General features: G+C 34.8%; 1 protein-coding gene across 2 annotated transcripts in view; it reads right to left on the bottom strand.

The window, feature by feature from the left end:
* Window positions 1-23,533, bottom strand: part of STXBP5L (syntaxin binding protein 5L) — a 324,426-nt gene that overhangs the window by 65,178 nt on the left and 235,715 nt on the right. For both annotated transcript variants that reach the window (XM_069554728.1, XM_069554732.1), the window contains exon 20: window positions 18,756-18,821. In XM_069554728.1, coding sequence (XP_069410829.1) covers window positions 18,756-18,821 — 66 coding nt within the window. The remainder of the gene's footprint in view (window positions 1-18,755; window positions 18,822-23,533) is intronic.

The raw sequence follows: 23,533 nt of genomic DNA, 5'->3' as shown, positions 1-23,533 counted from the left end.
ACAAAGATGCTTTCAGAAAGAGGTCAAACTTTTTTGACCTCTTTCTATTAGTTCCTTTCTATTAGTCTAATATGTAATTGACTCTGCCTCTCAAATCTGCTCCACTTTTTTGGATACTCTCTCCACTTTACCACATACCTTCTTTGTTTCCTATAGACTGCTTCCTACCTAAAAACTGGGGGCCCTCTCACAAACCCCATCCTCAGTTGTATAACTAGGGGAGGAAAAGGGAGCAATTAGATGGTGAGACTAATTGCTGAACTTCTTTAATAAAAATGTTAATTACACTGCCAGATACTGATTCACAGAAAAACCTTCTCTTCATTTGTCCAGCAACTACTCATCCTTTAAGACAGCTGAAAAATCATCACCTCTATGAAGGCAGCCTGACCTAAGGCTTCATTTGGTGCCATTATCTTAACCTTTATAGCACCTTGTGCACATCTCTTTGTAACACTTGCATTTTATTATACTGGATATTTTGTTTATTCTCTTACTATTGATTAACATCCTATAAATTTTGAGTTTTCTAAACATGGGGATTACATTCCCAATATCTAATTAATTGGCATAAAATAGGTATACAATACATGTGTGCTGAATGAATGTTTTTTAAAAACAGTGAAGTCAGAAGGTAGGATGATGGGTTATTCTGAAGAGGGCTAAAACAGAAAGAAAGCATGTTTCAAGTGTTAGAAGAACATTAACATTTGAGGAATTTGAGATGGAAGATGAATAAGGCAAAAGGAATAAGAGGTAAGTGGTTCTAGAAATACACTGAGTGAAAATACATGCCAGTCTTTGCAGTGTACCCTTGGGATGCAGATCTATGAATTTCATTTTTATTTTCTAGCAAAAGTGTACATACCACTATCATTTTGTTTCGTTAGCCAAAGGGGCGAAAAACGGGAAACAAAAACTTCACATTACTCATTGGTTAAGCACACTGCTCTAGGAGAGATCTTCCCAACGCAGGGACTGAACCTGGTCTGCCCACATTGCAGGCAGATTCTTTACTGGCTGAGCCACCAGGGAAGCCCTGGAAAGAGGCAGAGTAAGGTCAGATTTCTCTGACTCCAAATCTATGCCCTTTGCACTAAGCAACACAAATGTTCCTGACATAAGAAGATACCACCTGTGTAGCCTACACACTTATAAAGTCTATATCTATAAAATAAATAAAACACTAAATGTTATTTAGATTAACATGCTAGGAAAGTTTATCTATCAGTTAACTGGCTCATTGGAATATAGTAATGAATTTCATTTGTCTCTACCTTCCCTATGCTAGAAATGAAGATAGGACAAAAATACCTGGTTTATGTGCATGTATGTGCATATACATACACACATACATATATATATATATACATTCACGGGTGTAGTTAACAAAAACAAAAAAACATTTTGGGGTTACAGTGCCATGATGGAGTCCTAAAAAGCCTACACACCTCTAATTTTGTCAAAATTTAATTTTGTTGGGTCATATGTAGTTCTATTTTTAGTTTGTTAAGGAACCTCCATATACTTTCCTCCATAGTGGATGTACCAATTTACATTTCCACCAACAGTGTAGGAGGGTTCCCTTTTCTTCTCACCCTTTCCAGCTGATGATGGCCATTCTGATTTGGAGGGGGGCAACTTCCCTGGTAACTCAGATGGTAAAGAATCTGCCTGCAATGTGGGAGACTCACGTTCTATCCCTGGGTCAGAAAGATCCCCTGGAGTAGGAAATGGCAACCCACTCCAGTATTCTTGCCTGGAGAATTCCATGGACAGAGGAGCCTGGTGGGTTACAGTTATGGCAGGGTCACAAAGAGTTGAATGTGACTGAGTGACTAACACTACTATGACTCTAATTGTGGTGAGGTGATATCTCATTGTAGTTTTGATTTGCATTTCTCTAATAATTAGCAATGTAGAGCATCTTTTCATGTGCCTCTTGGCCATCTCCATGTCTTCTCTAGAGAAATGTGTATTTAGATCTTATACCCAGTTTTTGATTTGGCTATGTGTGTATGTATTTTTATATTGAGTTTCATGAGCTGTTTGTAGATTTTGGAGATTAACCCCTTGTCAGTGGCTTCATTTGCAAATATTTTCTCCAAATCTGTGGGTTGTCTTTTAGTTTTATGTATAGTTTCCTCTGCTGTGCCAGAGCTTTTGAGATTAATTAGGTTCCATTTGTTTATTTTTGTTTTTATTTCCATTACTTCAGTACATGGATCAAAAGATATTGCTGTGATTGATTTACATTGAAGAGTGTTCTTCCTATGTTTTCCTCTAAGAGTTTTATAGTATCAGGTCTTACATTTAGATCTTTAATCTATTTTGAGTTTATTTTTGTGTATGGGATAAAAAGGTTCTAATTTCATTCTTTTACATGTAGTTGTCCAGTTTTCCCAGTCATTTACTGAAGACACTGTTCTCCATTGTGTAGTCTTGTCTACTTCATCATAGATTAATTGACCATAGGTGCGTGAGTTTATTTCTGGAACTTCTAGTTTGTTCCAGTGATCTATATTTCTATTTTTGTGCCACTACCCTACTGTTTTGGTGACTGTAGCCTAGTAGTTTTAGTCTGAAGTCAGGGAGTCTGACTCCTCCAGCTCTGTTTCTCTTTCTCAAGATTGCTTTAGCTATTCAAGTTCTATTATGTCTCCATACAAACTTAACATTTTTGTTCTAATTCTGTGAAAAATGTCATTGGTGATTTGATAGAGATTGCACTGAACTGTAGATTGCTTTGGGGAGCACAGCCATCTTGACAGTATTTATTCTTTCAATCCAAGAACACGTAGTATCTTTCCATCTCTGTCATTTTCAATTTCTTTCATCGGTGTCTTATATAGCTTTCAGAGTACAGGTCTTTTGCCTCCATACATAGGTTTATTCCTAGATATTTTATTCTTTTTGATGAGATGGTAAATGGGATTTGTTCCTTAATTTCCCTTTCTCATCTTTCCTTGTTAGTGTATGAAAATGCTCCATGTTTCTGTGCATTAATTTTGTATCCTGCAACTTCACTGAATTCATTGAGATCTAGCAATTTTCTGGCAGCATCTTTAGGATTTTCTATGCATAAGATCATGTCATTTGCAAACAGTGACAGTTTTATTTCTATTTTGGTTTGGATTTCTTTTCTTTTTTGCTCTGTCATGGCTAGAATTTCCAAAACTATGGTGAATAATAGTGGCAAGAGCATCCTTGTCTTGCTCCTGATCTTAGAGAAAATGCTTTCAGTTTTTCACCATTGAGAACGATGTCTGCTGTGGGTTTGTAGTATATAGCCTTTATTACATTGGCACAGGTTCCCTCTAAGCCCACTTTCTGAATTTTTTAAAAATCATAAATGGGTGCTGAATTTTGTCAAAGGCATCTGCATCTATTGAGATGGCCATATAGTTTTGTTAATGTTGTCTATCACACTGATTGATTTGCAGATATTGAAAAATCATTGTGTCCCTGGGATAAATCCCACTTGATCATGGTATATGATCCTTTTAATGGGTTGTTGGATTTGGTTTGTTAGTATTTGGTGGAGGATTTCTGGACTTTGGTTGGGAGTTTTTAATCATAGCTTCAATATCAGTGCTTGTGATAGTCTATTCATATTTTCAGTTTCTTCCTGGTTCAGCCTTGGAAGTTTGCATCTTTCTAAGCATTTTTCCATTTCTTCTAGGTTGTCCATTTTATTGGCATATAATTGTTTGTAGTAGTCTCTTATGATCCTTTGTATTTCTGTGGTGTCTTTTGTAACTTCTTCCTTTTCATTCTTAATTTAATTGATTTGAGATCCCCCCCCCCTTTTTTTTTGTGATGAGTCTGGCTAAAGGTTTATCAGTTAAAAAAAAATCTTTTTAAAGAACCAGCTTTTAGTTCTATAGATCTTTTCTGCCATTTTCTTCAACTCTTATTTCATTGATTTCTGCTCTGATCTTTATGATTTCTTTTCTTCTACTCACTTTGGGTTTTGTTTGTTCTTTTTTCTCTAGTTGCTTTAAGTGTAAGTTTAAGTTGTTTGAGATTTTTTTTTAATTTCCTGAGTTAAGATCGTATTGCTATAAACTTTCCTCTTAAAACTGCTTTATGGCATCCCATAAGTTTCAGATCATTATGCTTTTTTATTTGTTTCTCAGTATTTGCTATTTCCTGTTGGATTTCTTCAGTGATCCACTGGTGTTTAGAAGCATATTGTTTGGCCTCCATATGTTTGTGTTTTTTTTTTTAACATTTTTTTTTCATTGTAGTTGATTTACAGTCTCATAGTGTTATGGTCAGAAAATATGCTTGATATAATTTCCATTTTCCTAAATGTACTGAGGCCACTTTGTGGCCAGCATGTGATCCATCCTGCAAAATGTTCCATGTGCAGTTAGGAAGAATGTGTATTCTGCTCCTTTTGGATTTATATTTATATACTTTTGAATAGTCTATAAGTATCAACTAAGTTCATTTGGTCTAATGTGTCATTTAAGGTCCTGTGTTTCCTTACTGAGTTTCTTGTGAATGATCAGTTCATTGACAGTGGGGTGTTAATGTCCCCCAATATTACTGTGTTACTGTTGATTTCTCCTTTTAAGGCTGTTAGTATATTTGCCTTATATATTGAGATGCTGCTATATTCGGTGTATATATATTTAGAATTGTATCTTCTGCTTGGATTGATTCCTTTATCTTTAGGTAATGTTCTTTGTCTCTTGTAACAGTCTTTAAAGTTTGTCTGATATGAGTATTGCTACTCCAGCTTTCTTTTAATTTCCATTTGCATGAAATTCCTTTTTCTATCACCTCACTTTCAGTCTGTATGTGTCTCTAGATCTGAAGTTGGTCTCTTGTATATGTATGCATATATATGGGTCTTATTTTTGTATCCATTCAGCTACTCAGTCTTTTGGTTGGGGCACTTAATCCATTTATGGTTAAGGTAATTATCAATATGCATATTCTTATCGCCATTTTGTTAACTGTTTTGGATCTGTTTCTGAAGGTCTTTTTCTTACCTTGCTCTTTTGATCTCTTCTGTGATTTGATGACTAACTTACTGTTGTGTTTGGATTACTTTTTCTTTTCTGTGGGTGTGTATCTTTGTAGATTTTCAGTGTGCAGTTACCATGAGGTTTTGATACCACAGTCTGTATATAAAAAAGATTGTTGTAAGTCATCGATCTTTTAATTTCCAGTAGCCTGCATTTGTACTCTCCTCTTATCAGAGTTGCTGGTTTTGAGATTGTATTTGTGTGTGAAGTACTTCCCACCTTTACCATGTGTTAGCCTTTACCAGAGAGCTTTTCCATTCATAATTTTCTTGTTTCTAGTTATGACATTTTCTTTTCACGTAGAGAAGTTCCTGTGGCATTTGTTGCAAAGTTGGTCTGACAGTACTGAATTCTGAGTTTTTGCTTCTCTGTAAGGCTATTGATTTCTCCATCAAATCTGAATGAGATCCTTGCTGGGTAGAGTATTCTTGGTTGTAGGTTCTTCCCTTTCATCACTTTAAAAATATTATACCACTCCCTTCTGGCCTGCAGATAAACTTATGGGCGTTCCTGGTACATTATTTGTTGATCTTCTCTTGTTACTTTTAGTATTTTTTTATTTTCTGTCAGTTTGATTACTACATGTTTTGGTGTGTTTCTTCTTGCGTTTATTCTGCCTGGACTCCATGATTCCAGGGCTTTAGTGAATGTTTCCCTTCCTATGTTAGGGAAATTTTCAGCTATTATCTCTTCAAATATTTTCACAGGTCCTTTTTTTCTCTCTTCTCCTGAGATCCCTATACTGTGAATGTTGGTGCTTTTCATGTTGTCCCAGAGGTCACTTACGCTGTTCATTCTTTTTTCTTTATTCTGTTCCACAGCCATGATTTCCACCATTCTGTCTTCCAGATCACTTATCTGTTCTTCTGCCTTACTTATTCTGATATTGATCCCTTTCAATGTATTTTGTATTTCAGTTATTGTATTATTCATCTGTTTGTTTGCTCTTTAGGTCTTCTAGTTTTTTTTAAAACATTTTCCATCTCTTCTTGATCTATGCCTCCATTCTTCTGAGACCTGGGGTTTTTACTATCATTACTCTGAGTTCTTCTTCAGATAGATTGCTTGTCTTCACTTCACTCAGTTGTTCATCCGGGATTTAATCTTATTCCTGCTTCTGGCACACAGTCCTCTGTCTCACACTGTCTAACTTTCTGTGATTGTGGTTTCCATTTCTCAGGTTGCACGGTTATAGTTCTTCTCGCTTCTACTGTCCACCCCCAGGAGAATGAGGCTGTTTAAGAGGCTTACACGGGCTTCATGGTAGGAGGAACTGGGTCCCAGCTACTGGTGGGTGGAGCTGGGTCTTGTCCCTCTGGTGGACAGGGCTGTGTTTTATGGGCAGCTATGTGCTCAGGAAGACTTTAAGTAGCCTGTCTGATGATGGGTGGGGTTAAGCTCCTGACCTGTTGATTGTTTGGTCTGAGATATCCCAGCACTGGAGTCTATTGGATGAATTCAAATCTTGGAGAGGAAATTGGGACCTCCAGGAAAGTTCACACTAATAAGTATTCCGCTAGTGTTTTTGTCCCTGTAGTGAGCCATAGCTGCTCCCTGCCTTCACAGGAGAGGCCCCCCCTCCCCCCGACCCAATACTAGCAGGTAAGTCTACTTTGGCTCTTATGAGGCCACTGCTTTTTTCCACTGGGTCCTGGTATACATGAGACCTTATGTGTGCCCTTCAAGAGTGGAGTTTGTGTTTCCCTGAGTCCTACAGAATTCCCACGAACAAACTCCAGAGGCCTTCCCAGCCAGATTCTCTGGGGGCTCCTCATTTTGCCACCAGACCCTCAGGTTAGGGAGCCTGAAGTGGGCTCAGACTTTCACTCCTGTGGAAGAATTTCTATGTTATAATCATTTTCCAGTTTGTGGGTTGCTCACCTGGCAGGTATGGATTTATCATGATTGTACCCTTCCCACTGTCTCATTGTGGCTTCTTCTTTGCCTTTGGATGTACAGGATCTTTTTTCAGTAGTCTCCAGTGTTTACTGTTGGTGGATTTCAGCAGTTAGTTATGATTTGGGTACTTTTCTAAGAAGAGGTGAGTGCACATCCTTCTACTCTGCCATCTTGTCTCTGCCAATGGGATGTCATACAATTTCAATAGTGATTATTTTTGTAATTCTCATGTTTCTTGTTCTCAATTTATTAATGAAAATTAGAGGGAAATCATAGGCTTTACACCCAAATATAACTCATTGGGGATTCTAGCTCCACTTATTTAAATACTCTAAGCTTCAGGTTTCTCATCAGAAAATGGCATGCCAGAGGGGTGTTGTATTATTACATAGGAAAAAGGAAACTACTGTATGGAAAATTCTGGGTTATAATTGTTCTTAGGTTTCTTGGCCACTGGTTTTATTTGGGGTCTAGAACATTGGTAATTCATGCTGGTTAATGATGTAAATCTCAGTTAAGTTGCTTAGTCTTGTCTGACTGTGACCCCATGGACTGCAGCATGCCAGGCTTCCCTGTCCATCACCAACTCCTGGAACTTGCTCAAACTCATGTCCATTGAGTCAGTGATGCCATCCAACTATTTCATCCTCTGTCATTCCCTTCTCCTGCCCTCAATCTTTCCCAGCATCAGGGTCTTTACCAGTGAGGGAGTATTTTGCATCAGGTAGCCAAAATACTGGAGTTTCACCTTTAACATCAGTCTTTCCAATGAATATTTAGGATTGATTTCCTTTAGGATTGACTGGTTGGATTTTCTTGCAGTGCAAGGACTCTCAAGAGTCTTCTCCAGCACCACAGTTCAAAAGCATCAATTCTTCAGTGCTCAGCTTTCTTTATAGTCCAACTCTCACATCCATACATGACTACTGGAAAAACCATAGCTTTGACTAGACAGACCTTTTTTGGCAAAGTAATGTCTTTGCTTTTTAATATGCGGTCATAGCTTTTCCTCCAAGGAGCAAACATCTTTTAATTTCATGGCTGCAGTCACCATCTGCAGTGATTTTGGAGCGCCCCCCCCCCCAAAGTCTCTCACTGTTTTCCCATCTATTTGCCATGAAGTGAGGGATCAGATGCCATGATTGTAGTTTTTTGAATGCTGAGTTTTAAGCCAAATTTTTCACTTTCATCAAGAGGCTCCTTAGTTCTTCTTCACTTTCTCCATAAGGGTGGTGTCATCTGCATATCTAAGATTATTGATATATCTCCTGGCAATCTTGATTCCAGGTTGTGCTTCATCCAGCTTGGCATTTTGCATGATGTACTCTGCATAGAAGTTAAGTAAGTAGGGTGACAATATACAGCCTTGATATACATACTCCTTTCCCTATCTGGAATCAGTCTGTTGTTCCATGTCCCATTCTGTTTCTTCTTGACCTGCCTACAGATTTCTCAGGAGGCAGGTAAGGTGGTCTGGTGTTCCCATTTCTTGAAGAGTTTTCCACAGTTTGTTGTGATCCACACAGTCAAAGCCTTTGGCACAGTCAAGAAAGCACAATTGGACATGCTTTTTTGGAACTCTCTTGCTTTTTGATGATCCAACAGATGTTGGCAATGTGATCTCTGGTTCCTCTACCTTTTCTAAATCCAGCTTGAACATCTGGAGTTCACAGTTCATGTACTGCTGAAGCCTGGCTTGGAGAATTTTGAGCATTACTTTGCCAGCATGTGAGATGACTGCAGTTGTGCAGTAGTTTGAACATTCTTTGGCATTGCTTTTCTTTGGGACTGGAATGAAAACTGAGCTTTTCCAGTCCTGTGGCCATTGCCGAGTTTTCCAAATTTGCTGGCATATTGAGTGCATTACTTTTACAGCATCATCTTTGAGGATTTGAAATAGCTCAACTGGAATTCCATCACCTCCACTAGCTTTGTTCATAGTGATGTTTCCTAAGGCCCACTTGACTTCACATTCTAGGATGTCTGGCTCAAGGTGATCACACCATTGTGGTCATCTGGGTCATGAAGATTTTTTTAATATAGTTCTTCTGGGTATTCTTGCCACATCTTCTTAATATCTTCTGCTTCTGTTAGTTCCATACCATTTCTGTCCTTTATTGTGCCCATCTTTGCATGAAATGTTCCCTTGGTATCTCTAATTTTCTTGAAGAGATCTCTAGTTTTTCCCATTCTACTATTTTCCTCTATTTCTTTGCATTGATCACTGAGGAGGGCTTTCTTCTCTCTCCTTACTATTCTTTGGAACTCTGCAATCAAATGGGTATATCTTTCCTTTTCTCCTTTGCCTTTCACTTCTCTTTTTTTATATTCTTTATTTTTTTATTTTTAATATAAATTTATTTATTTTAATTGGAGGTTAATTACTTTACATTACTGTATTGGTTTTTCCATACATCAACATGAGTCTGCCACAGGTATACACGTGTTCCCCATCCTGAACCCCCCCTCCTACCTCCCTCCCTGTACCATCCCTCTGGGTTGTCCCAGTGCACCAGTCCCAAGCATCCAGTATCATGCATTGAACCTGGACTGGTGACTCATTTCTTATATGATATTATACATGTTTCAATGCCATTCTCCCAAATCATCCCACCCTCTCCCTCTCCCACAGAGTCCAAAAGACTGTTCTTTTCACAGCTATTTGTAAGGCCTCCCCAGACAACCATTTTGCCTTTCTGCATTTTTCTTGGGGATGGTATTGACCACTGCCTCCGGTACAATGTCACGAACTTCTGTCCATATTTCTTTAGGCACTCTATCAGATCTAATCTCTTGAATCTATTTGTAATTTCCACTGTATAATTGTAAGGGATTTGATTTAGGTCATACCTGAATGGTCGAGTGGTTTTTCCTATTTTCTTCAATTTAAGTCTGAATTTTGCAATAAGGAATTCATGATCTGTGCACAGTCAGCTCCTGGTCTTGTTTTTGCTGACTGTATAGAGCTTCTCCATCTTTGGCTCCAAAGAATATAGTCAATCTGATTTTAGTATTGACCATCTGGTGATGTCCATGTATGGAGTCTTCTCTTGTGTTGTTGGAAGAAGGTGTTTCCTATGACCAGTGCGTTCTCTTGGCAAAACTCTGTTAGCCTTTCCTCTGCTTCATTTTGTACTCCAAGGCCAAATTTGCCTGTAAATCTAGTCATCAGTCATTTTATAATGAATGCCTATTTTAAGAAAGCTATGTATTGTTTAAAATTTTATTTATTTTCTAATTGAAGGATTATTGCTTTACAGAATTTTGTTGTTCTGTCAAACATCAAAATGAATCAGCCATAGGTGTACATCTGTCCCCTCCCTCTTCTTATCTGGTTCCTATGAATAGCACCAAATATGCAATGAGCCTGCATAAAATATATAGATTTTTTCTTTTTGCTTATTATTTCTGAGAGAGCATTGCCCTTTTGAGGCAATTCTTTGGAGTATCCATGAGCATCACAGTTGTTTCTGATCACAAAAAATATTTAATTGTATCATGAAGAATATAGGAGAATTTTTTCAAAACTACTCTAGTTCTTGGCTCTTAGATTTTCCCGGAATTCTCTGTTGGCCACCTCATATTTTCTTATAGGCCTAATGAAATTATCCAGATTTAAAGTAGAAAACCCCACTATCAAAATTCTGTGGCACATTTCAAAAGCCTTAGGAATTCCTGCTGTATATCTAATGAAGTTCATATTTATAATTTTAACCATTGCTCTAGGGAAATTGGTCTTTATTCACCATGAGTGAGATGTATTTTTACCACAACAAATAAGAAAGGTTTTGGAACAAATTGTGGAGATAGTAGTTTCTTTGTTCAAAAAGAAATTTTCACTTTCACCTGGCAAATGATGTACTTGATTCCTCTGTCTCATAGCTGGTATTTCATTCCTATAAAAGCCTGATGCTGCCTCGGGAGTTCTGGTAGCAAGTCCTAAAGGAAGGGAATAAAAAACTATTGGCATGTAATTTTTTAGCCCAAATGAACCAAGAGTTTTTATCCTAGAGGTGACTTTCATAATAACTATTTGGAAGGCACAAAATAACTGCCTTTACCTGAGTATTTTCGTACTGTTCCAACAGAGGACACTTTGAAAGGAAGAGCTTTCTTTCTTGAAGGATGTAATGGGGTTTTAGACATGCAGAATTACACAGAAATGGCATTAAAACTAGGCTCTAAGACCTAGTTTTAACCCAGGTTTGAGAACAGAACTGATTTTTTTTAAAGCATTTTTTGGCATTAGTTTCCATGCTAATTTTTAATAAAGATATCTTAGATAAATATTATGCTATTGTGTATTGTAGATAGTGAGAATCGTGAGGATGGATGGCTGCTTAGGTAGCAGCAGTGTTACAACCTAATGCTTACCCTCCCAAAAAATGTTAAACTGAGAAAATGATTTTTAAAGGTAAACCTTCAAGGAGAAAAAATTTAAAAATGTACACCTTGTGTGCAGACATAACCCTACAGTTGAGGGCTTGATTAATTTTCAACTCTTGGCCCAAAGAAAAAGGGACTGTTTTAGAGGATTGCAGTCCTGTTCCAGATTTGCTAGAGCTAGTGCTGATGTTAGCTTCTGCTCACCTCTTTGGAAAGTATGTTTCTGCAGTAGCCAAGCTGCACAACCTTACCTGGTGAGTGAAATATGGTTAGCTACACAGCTTTAAGGAAAGATAATTTGTATAACTATTGCTTTCATGTTTATTTCTGCAGATAGACTGTCAGGTCCATTTGTCACAGGATATTTTTATTTTGTTCGTTAGTTTATTCTCAGTGGATATCATGATATCACTCTTAACTATAGACACTTTGACTTACTTTTTGAATGTAACAGTTGGGTGAATGAATAATATGAAATGATTGTTATCTGGAAAGCTGAGATTATCAATGTTCTGATTGGTTCATTGGGATCTTTTCAGCTCCCAATCCATATTCTGTTCTCTCACATTATCCTAAAGGAAGTATTTACTAGTTTGAAACTTCACCCTGTATTATTTGCAGTTTATTGGCATAAAAGGGAGTTCAAGATCCATGTAAGAAGGCAGAGTTATAACGTGATTACTGGTCTCTGGCTTTCTTTATTTCTGATATCTCTTACTCAGAGATATTTGTGTCAAGGTTTTAATATGTTTTTTAGCAGACTTAAATAGGTGAGGGTTGGGATCCCAAAACAGAAACCGAGAAGGGAAGCAACTACTGAACAAATAATGTAAAAAAAAAAAAGCTTTATAGAGTCGTGGTTCTCCAGTGGTCCAGAGACCAGAAGCATTAGTACCACCCGGGAACTTGCTAGAATTGCAAACTACCAGACCCCACTCTAGATTTATTGAATTTGAATCTCTTATACTCAGCAATCAATGTTTTAATAAAAATTCTTCATATGATTCTGATATAGGTTTTAAGCTTAAAAGCCACTGCATTTTGTGGAAAAAAAGAATATTGGCTCTTAAATGTTATATATACATAAAAAAGGAAGATATACTGAGATATAAACATAATAATTATCATTACTAATCAGACCTATGAAATTTCTCTAAGTGTATGAATCAAGAAGACTTGCTAGGAGGCATGACTGTTTTTATTAGTTTTTCAAAAGTTAGAATGTATTACAAATATTCTTAATCAGGTATATTGATTCTATCACTTGTAAGTTATCTAAACATTTTAACTGTTTATATTTTCATTCTTTTCTACCTCTAAAGATAATATACATCATGAATTTTATAAAGCTACTGTTTAAATTTTAAATGATGTTTTTTTCATGGTTACATTTTAAGATTTGATTGGGCTAAGAATCTTCATTTACCATAGCTATACCTTTCCTGATAATTTAGATTGAATGCAGCAATTTTTACAACAGCAAGAGATTGCAGAATGTGTTTTAATGTACATTTGTTGGCATAGTATGCTGGAAATAATGTTGAACACATTCTCCTTTGTGGGATTAAAAAGATTCATTAATATAACACAATTATTTTTCCTTTTTCATGACAAGTGGAATAAGCAAATATTCATTATTTCCAGCAATTTTAACTAAGATTAAAAAAAAAATCTGTTGGTATTTTCCCCAGAAAGATAAACTTCACATATCTTAAGAAACATATACAGTGATTAGAAAGCTAATGTAAGAAAAAATATCATTCTTCAATCATGATTATTTATAGTTTAAAATGGCTACTAAAGAAGAATGGGACCTGCCAGTAAACCATTCTCAAATAAGGCACTGAAGTGGTAATGAATCTTAGTCAAGCATTTCTGTTCCAAATAACATAATACAAAAGTAGTCAAAATCTTTCTGTTTTGAAGCAGTCTATTTGATTGCATGCAAAGTCCTTTGAGTGCTTTGCCAAAAAAAAAAAAAAAATTGATGGTGTTTCCAAATCTGCTTTAACATTAATGAAAGAAGAAACAAAGGCAGAGGACTAAAAGAAAATGTCTATTAAAAACCTGTAGCAATCTTCATAATTAACTATGAAATTTTGAAAGACATATACCTGGGACTGGAAAAAAAGAAAAGATATCTGCACATCTATTCAACATTGTTTTGGAGGTTCTAGCTGATTTCTTCCTTTAAAAAGAAGAAATAGAATTGTCCTTTTAACAGAGTCAGTTCAGTTCAATTCAGTCACTCAGTCGTGTCCAACTCTTTGTGACCCCATGGAGGATAATTAGATACACAGATAATCTAAAAGAACTGACAAATTACTGAAGTTAAATAAGTTTATCAAATGTTCTGGATATAATATCAATACACAAAATTAATTACTTTCATGTTAAAGCCACAAAGCATAAAAAGATATTAAAAATTTACAACAAAAATCAAATACTGAGTAATAAAGGTAATGAAAGATGTGTAAGACCTCTACAAAGAAAAATAAAAATATTACTGAAAGAAGAAATAAATGAAGAGATACCAATGTGAATATCAGCTCTGATGAACTGGTCTACAGATACAATCAAACTGTAGTCACTATCCAAGCATGTTGATTTGTGTGCAAACTGATAATTTTTTCAAAAAGTTATATGAAAACACAAAAGACCTAAAATAACTATAGCATTCTTGAAAAAGAACCACAAAAACAAAATTGAAGGACCTATACTATCAGCAATACTGCAAAGCTACAGCGGTTAAAACAGGAATAGGATAAATGATAGATAAACATGCAAATGAAGTAGAACATAAAGTCTAGAAACATAGATACATAGTAGAGTACACTAATCTGTGACAAAGGTACGATTTTAGTGCCTAGAGGAAATGATAGTTTTTTCATAAATGGTCCTTATTAACTGGATACCTAAATGAAAGCAATAAACCTTGACTCTTTCCTCACATTAGACACAGAAATACATTTCAAGTGGAACTTGAACTTAAAATTGAAGGTAAAACAAAGAGGCTCCTAGAAAACAGGGAAATAGTTTTATGACCTTAGGGTAGACAAAGATGTTTTTAAAAACAAAACACATAAAGCATTAACAATAAAAAAAATATTGATACATTGAGCAACCTTAGCATTAAAATCTTTTGTTCATCAAAAGACCACCTTTAAGAGAGTAAAAGGTGAGGCACAGAATGGGAAAAGATAGTTTGCTCTATATATACCCAACAAAAGTACTTCTTTGTACCTATCTATACACATACCTTGGAAAAGGCAATGGCACCCCACTCCAGTACTCTTGCCTAGAAAATCCCATGGACAGAGGAGCCTGGTAGGCTGCAGTCCATGGGGTCGCTAAGAGTCAGACATGACTGAGTGGCTTCACTTTCACTTTCCACTTTCATGCATTGGAGAAGGAAATGGCAACCCACTCCAGTGTTCTTGCCTGGAGAATCCCAGGGACGGGGGAGCCTGGTGGGCTGCCGTCTATGGGGTTGCACGGAGTTGGACACGACTGAAGCGACTTAGCAGCAGCAGCAGCATACACATACCTATCTATACACAAACATATCTATCTACCTATCTATACACATACACAGAATTTCTTATCAAAAGAAAAAGTTGGCAACATAATAATGAGTAGAAGACCTGAATATCTCATAAAAGATGATATTAAAAGTAGTCAATTAACATAAGAGAAGTTCATCAAAATCATTAGACATCAGGGACATGCATTGCAATTTGATTCCACAGTGAGATAGTCTTATATATACCTCAGAATGACTAAAGTTGGAAAAATAAAAACATTGGCGAGTATGTGGAACAAATATAACTTTTATATGCTATTAATGGAAGTAAAATTGGTGTAACCACTTTATAAAATTCAGTAGTATTTACTGAAGTTTAACATGTGCATACCCTGTAACCCCAAAACTCCACTCCCAGATACATGTAACACAGAGATAAGTTATATTTGTACTAAAAATTGTACAAGATTGGTCATAGCAGCTATACTTATAATAGCTCCCAACTGAAAACCACCTAAATATTCAGCAATGATAAACTGCATAGAGATATATTTGTATAATGGAGTATTACACATCAATATCATCAGCAACATAGATGAATATTATATATATTGGGAAAAAAAGCAAAAAATAAAATGTAGATATTGAATGATTTCATTCATCTGATAGTCCAAAACCCACAAAACTAATCTTTGATGATGAAAGTCAGAATAGTAGGTACCTTTGTGGGTGTTAGTGGCTGAGAGGGGCAAAAGAGTAGTATCTAGTAACTTCCATATCTTTTGATATGGGTACAATTATATGGAGTATTCATTTGTAAAACTAGTCTGCCTGAACTCTTAAGAATTATGCACGTCAAGGTTTATATATTATACCTCAGTTTAAAAAAACGTTTATCCCAAAAGAGGTAAGGCCAGGAAATACAAAAAGAAATTATAAATAAAAGCAAGAGTTGTGGTATTAATAGCAAAAAGATGATATCAGGTGGACACAATATAATATGAACAATGGTGATTAACATAAAGGATGCATATATCTTTGACTATTTACACATAAATATAAAGAATAAAAAATAGAAGATACAAGGACAAATAGAAATACATTATTAATACAGTATTTTAATTTGCCTTTTTCCCATCTTTGACAAATCAAGTAATCAAAACGTAAGTAAGGACATGAATGACATAATAAGGTAAAACTTTCAGCTGCCTAAACCCACACACTTACATTAAATAACTCTTGGGTAAAAGAACTATAAACAGATTGTTTACTATACATAAAATACTGTTAATGCAATCTTAATATATCAAAAGGTATTATATGTTTAATGCAGAGTTCAAATTAAAATAAATAAATTTAAATTAAAAAAAATAAATAGCGAAAAAAGGAAAAAAAGAGAAATTTAGCCCTGTTATATCAATATGTAAGAAATAATAAATATAAATGAATTGAGCATCTACCACAAAAAGGTGACAGGGGAAAAATGAAGGAAAACAGAGGAGGGTACTAATAATGATAAAAGCAGAAATCAGTAAGGTAAAAGAAAAAAACAAAAAATAGTAAAACCATTGTTTCTGTTTAAATAGAAAATAGATCAGCTACTTGGTAGCCTAATTAAAGAAAGGTTCTCAATCTTTGCATATATTCATTGTACATTTCAGAGAAAGTATAAATATGCAAATAAGTAATGATGGGTAAATGATTTACAGGGGAATTCCAGTAAAACATTAAAAAAAAGTAGATAATGTATAGTATTTAAATTGCTGGCCATAAAGAAGTCCTTAAAGGCAAAGATCAATGTCTGATTATTTAAAAAAAAAAAACTACAGTAAAACACACCATAAGCAAAGTTAAAAATTAAATTGAAAAAAATATCTGGGTCTGATGTCACAGAGAAAATTTTAACTTATGAAGAAGACTAATTATTATGAAAAGAATAAATAACCCTACAGAAAATGAGCAAAGTATATGAATAGATAATTTACAAAATATTTAAAGAGCTCTTAAATGAAATATTTAATTTACAAAATATTTAAAGAGCTCTTATATAAAAAGGTATTCAACATCACTTATAATATGTGAGAGGTAAATTGAAACTGCAGTAACATCTCTTTTACTAAACAGACTTGCAAAAATTAAAAAATTTGATAACAAGTATTTTCATGTTATTGCTGGAAGGAATGAAAAGTTATAAACCCCAAGGAGAGCAGCTGGAGATTAAACAAGTATATCCTCTTTGACTCAGCAACTTTAATTTTAGGAATTCATCCAATTGGTATACCTGAACAACATTTAGTTACTGCAGCAGTTTGACATAGCAACAGACTGGTACTGAACTAAGTATACTTTAATTGGTGAAGTGATTACATAAACTATCATATACACATGTAATTCAATATCATATAATGTAAATAAGAAAATAATGAAATGGAAAGCAAGATACACTGTAAAGTGAAACAAGCAAAGTCCAGTGAAATGCGAACGATATACTGCTTTTGTATAAAACAGAAAGCAAAAGCCTACTTCTTTTTGTTTATAAACACAAACTGTCTAGAAGGATAAACAAACTAACAATAATTATTTTTTCAAGAGGATGGAAACAATGCATGGGGAAAGATGAAAGGGAAAGTTTTTAATTCCATTTTTGATGGTTAAAACCTAATAGATGTGTTACTTTCAAATTCAGATTATGGATGAGAATTTAAAGTGAGGTTACATTATCTAAATTTGATACAGGATGTTGAATTATATTTTAATTGAAGATTTGTGGTGCAGGAATAAGTCAAAGTAATATTTTAAGAAGATTAATTTTGCATCATGATATGCAAAATGAATTCTAACAGGGAGACATGGAAAACAGAGACACCTGTTAGAATATTATGATATCATAGGTATAATAAATACCTAGATTAGGATGGTGCCAATGGGAATACAAGGGTAAATGTATGAGGCTATGCTTAAAATGAAAGCAGTACAATAAGGATTAAATGGATATGATTAAAACAAATTTACACAGGACACAACTAGATTCTACTCAATATACATTCTTAAAGAATAAGCAACTAGCAACTCTTAAGGGAGTATACTGAAGAAATGTCACAATTCCAACTGAATTTCTAAAGGTCAAAATTCACTGCTTTATAAAGAGATTACTGTTTATAAATTTGCATGAAGTTTAAAATAATTTTTTTAATAAAAATGAATTATAAATTTGGGTACCCTATGAAAACAGACCTATTCAATGTCAAAGATATACCTAACTTTTTGGTGCTTAAGAATTTATGTAATACTAAAATCAGGTAAATACAAATTTTCTTAAAAAGCAAATCATTCATAATGATTACCACCACCAATTTCTACCTGTTTAAATTTTTTTCACATACTTTAAAAAGTACTCCTTAATTTTGCAAATGTTGCAAAGACTTACTCCTAATAACCTTTATACTCATGTTTTTAATATAATGGGCTCACACTTTGTTTTACTCCCAACATATAATTTTTCTTTGCCAACAAATACATGTTTCAAAACTATGATCCAGAGGGCTGGTTTCTTATGCTCCTCTGCCTGTAGTGTGTATTTCCCACTAATTAAGCTCTAGCTGTAAAACAATTTCTACATAACATAACCAATTTTTACTTAGCATTACTAATATATCTGTAGAATAACCTTCCTTTAAAATGTCTTTAAAAGTACTGTACTCATACCTTTGATCTTAAGTTTTGGGGAAGCCATAAATATTTAAAGACATTTATATTTTATTTTGGAATCAAATTTGCTTATGGTTGAATTTCAGAAATGAAATTATACATAATTACCAAAATTATGAATTTCCCAAGAATTATGAAGATAAGGCAGTGGATTACTACAATGAGTTACCAGAAGCCTGAAAATTACCATTCATGTTTACCTGAAGTAGGTGACTTGCAGCGCTCAAGTTCCTGGGGAACTGGACTGTCATTCAACTCCGTTAAGCCTGAAAATGAAATGAAAAAACATGAGGAATTTTCTAATGTTTCATAGATAATTATTAATTCCTATAAGTTTTAAAATAAGGCTTTGTTTTTCCATTGTGAGAACTTTTCTATGCTCATGTTACGACAATTATTTTGAAAAATTTTAACAATGGTACAGGAGAAGCAATAACTGATATATTTAGGGTAATTGAATATAACAGTAGAAAAATACAAAATCCCTTTTCTTATTTTTTATATCAAATAATATTTTAGTAAATGACCTAGTTTCATCTGAAAGTAGACCAAGAATAACATGAATTAGAACTTCTTTTAAAAAAAATCTACTCAAATCTCCCATTTCCAAGGGAAATTGTTACTGGCTTTTTAAAAGACTAAGGAGATGTTACAAATTTTAAATATTATACTCATTTATAAAAGTTAAGTAAATACTAAGTGATGTGTTCAATGGTATCAAGTTCCTTTTTATAATAAGCACTCTATTTTCTTCATTTCTAATATTCCTTTATTTTAATGTCACTTTCCTGAAAAACACAAGGGACAGGCACAATGGATTAACAAAGATTTTGTAATTCCCACTATCTGCCAGTCTACATCCCTATGGCATTTATAAGATATCCTTATCATTTTCCTATCCTAGTTGGAGAGTTTCACATTTCTTTTCTTTGTAAATAGAGTTTCTACTTTAATGTAAATCCCCATACCCAGGGGTACTTAAAAGCTATTGTCAATTACTGAAATGATCTTTATTCATATTCCTTTCCTACCATCCTCTTCTTTATGTAATTTATACTAATAAACTTGCTGTAGATTAAAAAAATCATAGCACTTTAGAAATGTCCACTGTGACACTTAAACCCAGTCATTATGTTTATAAAAAAGAAATTGTAAGTTTGGAAAGTTTATTTACTTAAGGTTACAGAAATGAGTAGTGCCAAAGCTTCAACAGAATTCTTTATATGTTTTGCTTAAGAGTCTTTCATCAGAAGTAATTGTATTTTCTTCCATTTGTGACTTATCATTCCATTTCCTTTAAGACAATAAAATGTCTTTTGATGAGCAAAAGATTAGTTTACCTTAAGGACAATTTGTTTTTTCTTTTATTTTGAGTTTTTTTTGATTCCTGTATAAGTAATCATTGCCTATCCCACGGTAATGAATATATCATTCTTTGTTTTCTCAAGAAATTTTCATTTTCAGGACTATAATTCTTCTCAAGTTAATTCTGATTATGGTGTGAGATAGGGATTAAGGTCCATTTTTCCCCCTATTTGCCCAGTTGTTCCATCATTATTTGTTAAAAAGATTTTCCTTTCCTAATTGATTTGTATTAGTGCCTTAGTCAAAAATAAATTGACCATGTATGCATGGGTCAATTTCTTGATTCTCTCTTCTACAATCATTGGTCTATTTGTCTTTTTTTTTTCTGACTACCACAATATCTAATTAATGTAGGCTTACAGTACATCTTGTAATCAGGAAGTGAAATCTTCCAACTCTGTTCTTTTCAAAATGTGTTTTAGTTATTCTAGATTCTCTGAATTTCTAACATCCATTTTTAGAATTGGTTTATCAATTTCTATAAAAAGATATGTGTTCTTGTTGTGCTTAGTCACTCAGTCGAGTCCAACTCTTGCGACCTCACAGACTGTAGCCTGCCAGGCTCCTCTGAACATGGGATTCTCCAGGCAAGAATACTGGAGTGGGTTGCCATTTTCCTTCTCCAGGGGATCTTCCCAACCCAGGAATTGAACCTGGGTTTCCTGCATTGCAGGCAGACTCTTTACCAACTGAGATATGCTAGATTATTAGTGAATTTTGATAAATGTATAGATAAATTTGGTAGAATAGCATCTTAAAAATATTGAGTTTTCCAGCCCATAAACATGGTACCTCCATTTGAATAATATTTAAACATTTCCTTTCTGTAGATTTGTGTACAGAGGTCTTACACATGGCATTTTTCAAGTCTTCTATTTAGCTTTTGACCTTCTGCCTACTTCTTGTATTATATTTAAAAGTAGAGTATTAAAATATCCAGTAATTGTGGAATTGTCTGTTTCTCCCTTTGAATCTGTCAGATTGCTTCAAATACTTTGTAACTCTGTTGTTAGGTATCTGAAGTGAAGTGAAGTGAAAGTCGCTCAGTTGTGTCCGACTCTTTGTGAACCGATGGACTGTATAGTCCATGGAATTCTCCAGGTCAGAATACTGGAGTGGGTAGCCTTTCCCTTCTTCAGGGGATCTTCCCAACCCAGGGACTGAACCCAGGTCTCCTGCATTGCAGGCAGATTCTTTACCAGCTGAGCCACAAGGGAAGCCCATGAATACTGGAGTGGGGAGCCCATCCCTTCTCCAGGGGATCTTCCCAGCCCAGGTATAGAACTGGCGTCTCCTGCATTGTTTACCAACTGAGCTGTTAGGGAAGCTAGCTGTTAGGTTTGTTACATCTTCTTGATATACTGACCATTTTTATCACTTTAAATGTCCCTCTTTAATAAAAATTTTTTATTCAAAATCTTTTTGTCTGATATTAGTAGAGCTATTCCAGTTTTTTTTTTTTATGTTTGCTGTTTGTGTGATATTTTTCTATCCTTTTACTTTTCCCATTTGTATCTTTTGGTGTCATCTTCAGATAGCATGGAATTGGATCTTGATTTATTTAAAAATTCAGCCCAACAATCTGTCTTTTTATTTCCTTTATTATTATCTATCCACATTAAATGTTATTACTGATACAGGGTTACATGTGTCATTTTAGGTTTCCTGCATAACTCATGTATTTCTAGTCTTCTAATTCTTCCTTATTGCTTTGCTTGTACTTAAGTAAATATTTAAATATTTAAGTGATATTTAGACAGTGAAGTGATAAATTTTACCCTATATTTCTGGAGCTCTTAGTGGTTATTCTGAGTTTAACATATACATCTTATAAGAATCTACTTCTGATGTATACTAAATTCCAGTAGATATAGAAACGTTATTCTTATAGCACCATTTTTTCTTCCTCTTTTATATGCTATTCAGTTCAGTTCAGTTGCTCATTAGTGTCCGACTCTTTGCGACCCCATGAATCGTAGCACGCCAGGCCTCCCTGTCCATCACCAACTCCCAGAGTTCACTCAGACTCACGTCCATCGAGTCCGTGATGCCATCCAGCCATCTCATCCTCTGTCGTCCCCATTTCCTCCTGTTCCCGATCCCTCCCAGCATCAGAGTCTTTTCCAATGAGTCAACTCTTCACATGAGGTGGCCAAAGTACTGGAGTTTCAGCTTTAGCATCATTCCTTCCAAAGAAATCCCAGGGCTGATCTCCTTCAGAATGGACTGGTTGGATCTCTTTGCAGTCCAAAGGACTCTCAAGAGTCTTCTCCAAAAGACTTAGCAAAAGCATCAATTCTTCGGCCCTCAGCTTTCTTCACAGTCCAACTCTCACATCCATACATGACTACTGGAAAAACCATAGCCTTGACTAGATGGACCTTAGTCGGCAAAGTAATGTCTCTGCTTTTGAATATGCTATCTAGGTTGGTCAAAACCCTCCTTCCAAGGAGTAAGCGTCTTTTAATTTCATGGCTGCAGTCACCATCTGCAGTGATTTTGGAGCCCCCCAAAATAAAATCTGACACTGTTTCCACTCTTTCCCCATCTATTTCCCATGAAGTGATGGGACCGGATGCCATGATCTTCGTTTTCTGAATGTTGAGCTTTAAGCCAACTTTTTCACTCTCCTCTTTCACTTCCATCAAGAGGCTTTTTAGTTCCTCTTCACTTTCTGCCATAAGGATGGTGTCATCTGCATATCTGAGGTTATTGATATTTCTCCCAGTAATCTATATTATATCCATATGTATCACAAACCCCAACAACATATTGCTATAATTATTGCTTTATATAATTTTATTTTTTATAAAAGCCAAGAGAAGAGAACAAACATATATTTATAAGTTTATATATTAACCTTCTGATTTACCATTCTGGCTTTCTTCATTTGTTCTGGTAGAGCCATCATCTACTTACTCAGATATCAATACAACTTTGCTCCCACCACCTTCTTTGTGTTATTGGAAAACATATTACATTTCTATATATTATTGGCCTACCAATACAATTTTATACAGATTGTTTCAGAAATTGCTTTTTAAATCAGTTAAGAGAAGAAATATACATAGTTTATAACTACCATAACAGTGTTGTTTCTTTGTCTAGAATCAAATTACCATTTGGGTCACTTTCTTTCAGCCTGAAGATCTCCCTCAGTAATTCTTTGAGGATGGCTTTGCTAGAAAAAAATTCTGGTTTTGTTTATCTGGGAATATCTTTTTTTATATAATAAAATAAGCAATAATCTTGTAAAGCAGTCAAAATACAAATAATATAGCTAATAGCATTAGTGGAATTATAAGTAAATATTTCGGCCATAAGCCTTTCTGGGAATGTCTTTATTTAACCTACATTTTTAAATGTGGTTTTGCTGGTGATAAGAATCTTGTTTGATTATTGTTTTTTTCCTTCTAGCACTTTGAAAATGTCACCCTAAAGTCTTCTGGCTTCCCCTGTGTCTGTCCTATTTTTTGAGTCATACGTGATAGTCAAACGTGATTTTTTCGTTATTTTTAACATTTTCCAGTTTCCCAGCATTTTTACTATGATGTGCATCAGTGTGGTATCTTTGCTTTTATCCTACCTGGACTTCTTCAAGTTCTGGAAGTTT

This window comes from Ovis canadensis, chromosome 1, assembly GCF_042477335.2.
Source record: "Ovis canadensis isolate MfBH-ARS-UI-01 breed Bighorn chromosome 1, ARS-UI_OviCan_v2, whole genome shotgun sequence".
NCBI classification, from domain to species: domain Eukaryota; kingdom Metazoa; phylum Chordata; class Mammalia; order Artiodactyla; family Bovidae; genus Ovis; species Ovis canadensis.
This window is presented reverse-complemented; position numbering and strand designations above follow the sequence as displayed.